At 53.4% G+C, this 9,904-nt stretch overlaps 1 protein-coding gene across 1 annotated transcript in view; it reads left to right on the top strand.

Annotated features, from left to right (window-relative positions):
- The first annotated feature begins 2,276 nt into the window (after positions 1–2,276).
- PTPRJ (protein tyrosine phosphatase receptor type J) overlaps positions 2,277–9,904 on the top strand; it is a 132,996-nt gene continuing 125,368 nt past the window's right edge. The window contains exon 1 of the mRNA XM_084894999.1: positions 2,277–2,750. Within this exon, the coding sequence (XP_084751125.1) occupies positions 2,310–2,750 (441 nt within the window). The 5' untranslated portion in view covers positions 2,277–2,309. The remainder of the gene's footprint in view (positions 2,751–9,904) is intronic.

The raw sequence follows: 9,904 nt of genomic DNA, 5'->3' as shown, positions 1-9,904 counted from the left end.
CAGCTGCCTCCTGCACACCCCCTACTGGGGATGTGCACGCAGCCAATGTACATGCCCTTGACCGGAATCGAACCTGGGACTCTTGAGTCCATAGGCCAACGCTCTATCCACTGAACCAAACCGGTTAGGGCAAGGTGTTTCTTCTTCAGTTTGGGGGGGTCAATGGAACCCCAATGGTTTAAGATGCAGCCCAAAGGGCTGTCTGCACTAGGTTTGGAAGATGTGCTTCCCATCAGCAAGAAAATCAGACGGAAAGGTGTCCAACATCCTCTGTGACCTTTCTCTTTGCGATCAGGGGTGTCCGCCTTCTAGTCAAAGAGCGCAGGGACACTACTCCCCTTCCCTGCTTCCCGGAGCGGTGGCATGTCTCTGCACATGACTGCAAAAGAGGGTCTGTCAGACTGCTCATGCTTACTGATGAGACTTCGGGACGCTGGGCCAGGAGCCAGGCGCCCCTTCCTCCTCTCTTTCGGGAAGCTGGGATACCCCTGTTTGTTCAAACTTGTTCGTGTGCGCCCACTAACAGAACTGACCCACCGGACTGTGCGCACTGTCAGCATGGTCCTATCTGATGGTTCGCAAGAGTGGAATTCCATGTCTTAGACAGCGTAGCTGAGGCATGACGACTGGAACTGGCACTTTACCTGGAAAACCACCTGACAGTACAGAGCCCACGCACATTCCCTCCCCCTGGGGGGTCAAAATAGCCTTTTAGACTTGTATCTGCTGGGGCCTTCCCAAAAGTAGGCTGCAAACAGTGGCCTTAAAACAAAAACAAAAACAACGGAGCTCAGCCAGGGCCACTAGGTGGGGAATGGCCCTCACTTTAAGATTGTGTCCCCTGTGCAGGGTCAATAGGCTAGCATGGAAATCTGCCTCTCAGGGGTGGGGGCAGGGGTGGGTGGGGTGGGGTGGGTGGGTTGGGGCACAGAGTCAACTGTCCCTGGCAGGTGGAGAAATGACAGAGGGCTTGCCAGAGGTCTCGGGGTCATGGGAGTCACATGCTGGGAGTGGGAGGAAAGACATTGGTCCCCATTGCCCTGGAGAGCCACGGGCCATGCTTCATGGGCACCGGGGACACAGTGGGGGGACGGCCCTTAGAGCCATCTGAGGAGCCAGCCCCCATGGTGCACACAGGGCTGGACAGGTGGAGACGGTGGAGGTTAATTTAGGAGGGTCCGGCCCCAGGAGCCGGAGGTCCTCATTTGGGAAGGGTGGCTCACACAAAAAGGGGTTCCCGTGTGAAGCCACTGGAGCGTCCGTTCAGAGAGAGCCACAGAGGTAGCAAGGGCAGCGCGTGAGTCTCTAACCAAATATCCTACTGGGGGCACAGGCCAGGAGGGGGACAGGTGTTGTGGGTCCAAGTGTGCCGCTTATGGAGGAAGTGACAGCTCTGGTCATCTCCCCCTTCTACGTGCCTCAGTTTCCCTCCCTGACTATCTAAAACGGCCGTGAGGGCCCAGAGCGCTGGGTAACCAGCTCCTACGTACACACTCCCTGGACGGGTTAGTTTAATTACGACTGCATTCCCTAGGAGTCCCCTGCGCGTCTTAGGGTTCAACCTCAGACACCTTTGCAAGGTCCTTACTCACCTAAGGGCATTGGAGAGACTCAAACCGGAGGAGGGAGGAATTTGCCTCTTTGATCTCTGGGGCTTGGGCAGGGCCCAGGCACTCAGGCAGGCCACAGTGCTCCCGGAGGGGGCATAATGCCTTCTCACCCGGCCCAATGCCGGCTCTCTGCCTCTCTGGCCCGGGGAAAGGGGGTTGTGGGGAATATAGCACACAGCACCCTCTTGTACAATTCAGGGGTTCAAGAGAGCCAAGCACGCCCACCGGCCGGCCAGGTCCATCCGGCCGGCCTTCGCCTGGCTGCTGTCAGTGCAGGCCTGGTTTGCCCTCGGCCGGGGTTCCCGTCGGGATCTGGTGACCCAGACCCGGGCGGAGGGGGGCGGGGGGGGGTGTCCTAGCAGGACCGAGCGAAGCTGAGTGCGGGCTCCCGGCGCGAGCAGCGGAGCCGCCTCCCGGTCCCGGTCCCAGGAATGTGGGAGGGCCGGGCGGCGAGGCGGGGGCGCTTCCTCTGCCCGCGGGAGGGGAGCCGCCGGGGCGTGCGCGGGGCGCGCTCTGCCCCCTCCCCACCCCCCGGCCGGCCGCGCGGGGCGGGGGCGGCCGCGGAGGGCGGCGAGGGGCCGCGGGGCTCGGCCGCGCCGGGCGGGCGGGCGGGCGGGCGGGAGGAAGCGATGAATATTCAGAGGGGGAGGGGAGCGGAGGGCGGGAGCGCTCGCCGCGGCTCCCTGCAGCCCGAGCCGCATGACGCGCAGAGCAGGCAGCGGGAGCCGCCGGAGCCGCCGCTGGAGCCGGGGTCCCGTCGCCGCGCACAGGGGGTGGGCGCCGCTCGCTCCGCCCCGCGGATCTCCTGCGCGCCCGGGGACGCGTCCCTCCCGCGACCGCCTCGTCGGGCCCGGCCTGGAGGCTGCGGCCGCTGCCATGTCCCGGGGGAAGCCCGGGGCGGGCGGAGCGGGGACTCGGCGGACTGGCTGGAGGAGGCGGAGGCGGAGGCGGCGGCTGGAAGCGCCGATCGGCGGAGCGCCCCGGCTCGGGCGCACGGCGGGGCCCGATTCGCGCGGCCCGGGCGCGTTGCAGGGCGCGCGGGGCATGAAGCCGGCGGCGCGGGAGGCGCGGCCCCCTCGGCGCTCGCCCGGGCTGCGCTGGGCGCTGCCGCCGCTGCTGCTGCTGTTTCGCCTGGGCCAGGTGAGCGGCCGGGGCCCGGGCGCGGGAGGGAGGGAGGGAGGAAGGGAGAGAGGGAGGGAGGCAGAAGCAGGACTGGCATCCTCGGCACCTGCCTGCGGTGCCCGCATGCGGGGTTGGGGGTTCGGGGCCCGAGTCCTGGAGCCCCCCTCCCCGGGAGGGCTCGCGGGCACCCGCCGGCCTTGCGGGCCACCGAGCCCGTTAGCCGGCTGCCTGGCACCAGAGGGCGGGCGGCGGGCTCCCGGTCCCGGGGTGCGCGGAGCCTCCCCGAGGAGGACGCCCCGCGGGCTCCAGGCCGTCTCTGGCCCGCCCTTCCCGGAGCCGGTCCCGCCCGAGGCGGCTGGAGGGGGCGTGTGTGCCGAGGGCGCCGGGCGCGGAGCGGGCCGACCTGGCCTGCAGGGCCCGAGGGGCCAGGCCGAAGGGCAGCGGCGGCCGGCGGGCGGGGGCCAGATCGGGCCAGGCCGGCGGGCCGGGGACTAGGCGCGGGGCCTCCGGGTCTGAAGGCACCGCTTCGTGGGGGGACAGCTCCCACCCTGGGTCGGCCAGGGGCCGCAGCCGGGGGTCCCTCCGGCGGACAGCCCTCTGCTCGGGGAAGCCACTTGCTTGCTCCCCTGGGGGCTTCCTTCGTGCCCGGCGGGCACCGGTTCGCCCCCCACTGCCCAGCTGCGCTTTGCAGCCAGCGCTGCGCCTGCCCGGCCTCGCGGGGAGCGATCGATCGGAAAGCTCCGCTTTCCCGGGGGCAGCGGGCGGCGGAGACGCCCCCCTCGCACAGGGAGCTGCAGGGAGAAGTGAAAGATCAGGGCACCGGGCCCCGGCCGGCTCCTCACAGCCTTCGAGGTGGATCCGCAGTGGAAAGGCCCCTGGTGTGATACCCTCCTGCGCATTTTGCTCATGAAAATCCTGCTTGTTTTAATACAGACAGGAGCTCCCAGGGACTGGTGTGTGAAACCTGGGGAGTGAGGGATGGACGTGGGATGGAACCTGGGTGCAGGGAAAACTTCTCCCGCACCCACACAGGATTGTCTGAGAGCAGAAGCATCTGCCTTGGGCAGAGGCGCAGCCCAGCAGGCCGGCGGAGACGGAGCTCTGGGTGCTGATGTCCACTCTCAGTTGAGGCCTGGGAGGCAGGGGCACCTCCTGCAGGGAATGTGGATCAGGTGTTAGAAGGAGCGCCAGGGCCAGACTTCGGGGCTGGACTTGCTCTTCATCTCCTCCAGGCCCCTGCATCCTCAGCTAACAGCGTTGTGGGATGGGGGTACCACCACCTGCCCCAGAGATTGTTTGGGGCTCCTTTTGGCCAATGTCTGAAAGAGCTTTGAAGACATCAAACCCTGTCCAGATGGGATTATCACGAAGGGAGAGTATGTGATCGTCTCCCTGTTCTTGTAAGGAAGCTCGTGGAGAGCAATCTATGAGATTAAAAAAAAAAAAAAAAAAAAAAAAAAGGGGCCTCATAAATGAAGATCTCATGCACCCAAGTATATACTAAAGAAATGCTCGATTTTCACTTATGTTAGTTTAATTTGGTACATGCATATTGTAGTATTAACATTGTTGCTTCAGTCATGGTGGCTGTTAGCTATGCTTTGAAACAGCAGAAACATTTCTTGGGTAAATTTATTTCTTGCCCAATCCTTCCTTGTATTTCAGTAACATGCTGCCTGTCACTCCATACTGGTCCCCTATTCTGATAGTTCCTTCTGCTCTAACTTGTTCTGTGGAAACGCAAGAGGACTGTTTCTTATTTTTGGATATGTTATAAAATAGGAAGTCTAAAAGGCTCTTTGAAAAAGCATCTCCCAAATCCACATTTTCCAGTTCATTTTGATATTGGATATTTCAGGGAATCAGTGCATTTTTTAGCTGAATCCGACTTTCAAGGTATTTTATTTTATTTTTTAAAAAATATTTCTTTATTGATTTCAGAGAGGAAGGGAGAGGGAGAGAGAGATAGAAACATCAACGATGAGAATCATTGATTGGCTGCCTCCTGCAGGCTCCCTACAAGGGATCTAGCCCACAACCCAGGCGTATGCCCTTGGCCAGAATTGAACCCAGGACCCTTCCCTCCACAGTCCAACCAACGTTCTATTCACTGAACCAAACTGGGTAGGGCCCGTATTTTCTTTTTTAATCCTGGAGTGATAGGAAGGAAGAGAGAGAGAGAAAGGAAGAAAGAGAGAGAGAGAGAGAGAGAGAGAGAGAGAGAGAGAGAGAGAGAGAGAGAGAGAGAGGAGAGAGATCAATGTGAAAGAGAAGCATCTATTGGCTACCTCTCATACTCTCTCCAAACAAAGATCAAACCCACAACCTAGATATGTACCCTGTCTGGGATTCAAACCCACAAGCTTTTTGGTGTACGGGATGTTGCTCCAACCCATTGGGCCACCCGGCCAGGGCAACCCCTTATTTTATTTAGATGAGGATACTGAGGCCCAGAGAAGACCGTGATCAGGCTGAGGTCACTTGGCAAGACTGTAGAGATGTTGAGACTGGAACCTGTGTCGCCTGACCATGCCTCGCATTTTCATGATGCTTTCAGTGTATGTATGCTACTGTATTTTCACTTTATCTTACTTTTAACTGTACGTACTGTCCTTCCTCGTTGTGCATATTCCTGAAACTATGAATGTCAACTGAATTGCTCAACATCAACTTGTGTTTGACGTTGGAAGTCATAGTTGAGATTTCTGAAGCCTTGTGCCTTTAGGAAGTGTGAATGAAGGCATCTGACTACCTCCCTAATACTACTGGGTTGATGTTGAGTGGTTTGGATAACACACTATGGATAACACATGTGTGGGTTTGGATAACACACTTTGGATAACACACGTGTGTGTGTGTGTGTGTGTGTGTGTGTTTGTGTGTTAGAATGGAATCGACTATAGCAGGTTAAGAAAATGGGCAAGTCATGGAAAAGACGCAGCTCTATTGGGACATGAAGGAGGACCATGTGCAAGCTGGAAGGCTGAGATGCTGGAGGCCTCAGTGCTTAGTAGGTCTGGGAAAGCAGTTTTTGACCCTGGCGTCTCATTCCCCTTCTCCTAGACAGGAAGGACGGTCGGAGATGATACCAGCATGAGGACTTTGCTGGTCGCAGTGTCTGACTCCACCCATTCTCCCAGCATTTTTGCACACTAATTTTGGTTGATGTGCATGTCATAGGCGGTGTGACAAAGCAAACTTCCCCCCGCCCCCCGCCTCCTTCTCTTCAGAAATGTGGGCCTGGCAGATTCTTTATAAGATCAGCTTGATAGTGGGCTGCTTTGAAAAAGAAAAAAAAAAAAAAAAAAAAAAAAAAAAAAAAAAGCTGGTGACTGACAGCTGTTTTGTTGGTTTATATAGTGTTGTGGGTTTGCTTTTTCTTTGCTTTCTTGATTACTAGGGAATAATAACTGTATTTATTACCTAGTCTAGCTAATCCTTGAGTTTGCTTCCCTACCTGCTTCATCCACAGCATGAAAAATATTTTGACTCCTCTTGACATTGCTTGTTAAGTTCTCATATGGGTGACTTTAAATATTTCTGTTTTGCTCCAGAACAGCAACGGAAAAACCAAATGGTTATGTTCTGTTTGCAGACAGTTTAAGAAAACAGAGCAAATTGGTTTATGGTTAGACTCTGACTTTGAGCTGACTTCAAGTTCAGGCCCATGATAAAGAGAACCGTCGAGTGCCCAAGCCTTCCTAGGCAGGGAGAATGAATCCTGGCTCCCGAGTGAGCAATTTTGGTCAGCAAAGAGGTTATTTAGCTCCTAAAAGTAATTTTTGCTTGGGGTTGAGGCCTCGGCAGAGTTGCTGAGTGACGGTAGGCCTGGGTTTAGCCAGCACATCATCAGCAATTACTTCTTAGTTCATTCACTGCTCCGCCAAGGGAATTATTTTGAGTGCAGTGTAAGAGGCAATTTTCTGTGCATCTCCCTTCTAACATAATGCTGTTGGTGATATTGTAATTAATAGGTATCATTACGCGTGGCAGGCGCTGGGCTAAGGGCTTTGATGCATTACCTCATTTGGTCATTTCAGAAATAGTAAGAGTTGGGTGTTGTCAGGTTCCCATTTTATTTGAGAAAACAGGTTCAGAAGTTAGCGAAGACTCCTAAGTAATAGGTGTCAGAGCCCAGCCCCATTCTCCATGGCCCCAGGTTACTGGTCCCGCGCTGGGAGAAATCACGTGTTGAAGAGAAGGTCTTAAACCAAGAGTGTGCCCCCAGGAGAGGAGACTTCCGTGGGGAAGGGCAGGCTTGTGGGGCCCGGACCCTGAAGGGGCTGGGGTTCATTTTGGGTTTTTTGCATTCTAAACTCTGGAGCGTCTGCTCCCTTTGGAACACCGACAACCCAGGGACCCTCTTTCTTGCTCATGGTCCTTTGAGAGCCTGAGTCTGTGAGGCGAGTGGAGACAGAACGGGGACTGGCATGGGAATACCTGGGTTCGAGTCTGTGCTCTGCCACGTCGTCGTAGTTGCCTAAATTAACTTGGGCGAGTCACTTAACCTCTGCGACTCTTCCTTTCCTTATCTGGAAATGGGACTGACACTTCCTGCTCCCCTGGGTGGTTGCAAGGATCAAAGAAGATAGAAGAGGAACTGCTACGTAAAATCTCAGGCACCCTGCGATTGCTGGTTGTGGCTGCTGCTGTTATTTGGGGGAGAAGTGGGCCTTCAGAGCATTCGTTTATAGAAGAAATACTTACCACACATTTCCACAGCGTGTTCCCTGGGGGGCTGTGCAAGATTAACTTAGCTCAGTCCCAAAACATCCTTTTAAATGTTAAGGATTATTTTTTTTTTTTGGGGGGGGAGTATTAGTATAAAAATTGTAAGTTGCCTGTCGAGCCCGAGATTTTATAGGCAGAGTGAGGCTACCTGTGGCGTCACAGTAAATACATTCATTTAGATAGAATAAAAAGGTGAAATATTGTGGAATAATTATATAAAAGGATGGTGTGATTCTGGCAAACTGTACAGGTGATACATTGCTGAAGTTTGGAAAAAATATGGGCACCAAGTGGAGGCCATGTGCTGAGCAAGAACAGCAGCCCGAAACCGGTTTGGCTCAGTGGATTGAGCGTCAGCCTGCGGACTGAAACGTCCCGGGTTCGATTCTGGTCAAGGGCATGTACCTTGGTTGCGGGCACATCCCCAGTAGGAGGTGTGCAAGAGGCAGCTGATCGATAATTCTCTCTCATCGATGTTTCTAACTGTCTATCCCTCTCTCTTCCTCTCTGTAAAAAAAAATCAATAAAATATTAAAAAAATTAAAAAATCTGGATGCCTAATGCTGCACACCTCCCATTAAAAAAAAAAAAAAAAAAAAAAAAGAGAACAGCAGCCCGCCTTGCAGGCCGTGGGGCTGAGACGTTCCTCCGTTCCCCAGCTAACGGTGTGATGTCCTTGTTCTCTGCAGAGAAAGGGCTGGCACTGGATGTGTCAGGGGAGTGGGAGTCTCTGTGGACATCCCTGGAGTGGCGGCTACCTCAGTCAAGGGGCGTGCATAGCAATTTTTGTCCCGATGGCTTCCCATTGGCGTTTCTGGTGGCCCCCTGAGAGGACGGGAGCTGTAGGAAATTGGTTCTTGCTTCCTTATTCGCGAAGCTGCAGTCTTCCCGTTGTCTCAGACTTTCCGTGGCATGTAAATGCCTGGGTGAGGGGTGGCAGCGAGGCAGCAGATGGGGGGCATTTTGAAAGCAAGCTAGTGTCAGCTCCCACAGAAGGTCTAATTTTAAACATGCAAATAGTTTTCAGTTCCACTTTTCCTTCTTCCTGTTTGAGGGAAGCTGTACCCGGCTGCCATTTCTGAGGCTTGAGCAGACAATGTCGTTTTTATGCCACAGACCATCTCCTTCGGCGGGGCAGGCTTGGGGTGGTGTTTTTCTGGGTGCTGGTGCCGGGTCCCGGCCCATTGTTGTTTCATGGCTTCTGAGTAAAGGAAGGAGTGAAAACTTAGCACCAATTTGGAGTCCATAACACAGTGACTCTTACTCTTTCTGGGGAGAGGAGAGGAGGGATGAGACCCTTAGAGTGTGTACAAGGGGAAGAATTCTCTTCCCCAAAGAAATGAACATTGATAATTTTGTATCCAATTTCAGGGATTTCATAGAAGCTTTAAAAAAATAATTGCATTTATTGATTTTAGAGAGAGAGGAAGGGAAAGAGAAAGAGAGAGACATTCATTTGTTCCACTTATTTATGCATTAATGAATTGCTTCTTGTGTGTGCCCTGACCAGGGATCAAACCTGCAGCCTTGGTGTATCGGGACAATGCTCTAACCCAGTGTTTCCCAACCTTCTCTCATGATGAGAATCACCTGGTGGAGTTGTTAAAACACAGATTCCTGAATCCCAACTAAGAAGTGCTAAACTAGAATTTTTGGGAACATATAGGTAAAATTGTATACTTAACTAGTGCTCTAACACAGATGTTATATACAGAGCACTAAGTTAGGTATGCAATTTTACCTATATGTTCCCAAAAATTCTAGTTTAGCACTTCTTAGTTGGGATTCAGGAATCTGTGTTTTAACAACTCCACCAGGTGATTCTCACGAGAGAAGGTTGGGAAACACTGCTCTAACCAACTGAGTTATCCAGCTGGGGGCATAAAAACTTTAAAATAGCCATGGAGCCCAGGTTAAACACTGTGCAATCTAAAACTGTGTAACAGAGAAGTACTCATCCTCTTTAAAGATAACCCCATTGGGATCCTTGCTTTCCTTCTAGGGAGAAAAAAAAAATGTTTCTATGTAATGTTAGACACGTATCTATATTCATCTTTCTAAAAACATACTTAGGATGTTTTAATTCACTTAGTTATCTTAGAGACGATTTCATATTTGTACCAGTAGCTTGAACTCACTTTAAAAAAATGCCTGCCTCATAGTGTGGCGTGAATGAACCATAATGCAGTGTGGACCGCCCTCTGTCAGTGGACACTTTGGTTATTTTTAGTCTCTCCCCCCTCCCCTTACACTTCATCCTTCAGGGGGTGTCTTTGGTGCATGGTTCATATAACCTTCACGAGGATACTCACAGGGTAAGGTTTTAATTTTAGGGCTGCTGGATTAGAGGGTATATGCATTTAAAAATTTGATACTGTGGTGAACTTGTCCTCCAGAAATATTGTCTGTTTGTACCTGCCCCCATAGGTTTGGACAGTGTT

This window comes from Pipistrellus hanaki, assembly GCF_964339955.1.
Source record: "Pipistrellus hanaki genome assembly, chromosome: 9".
NCBI lineage: Eukaryota > Metazoa > Chordata > Mammalia > Chiroptera > Vespertilionidae > Pipistrellus > Pipistrellus hanaki.
This window is presented reverse-complemented; position numbering and strand designations above follow the sequence as displayed.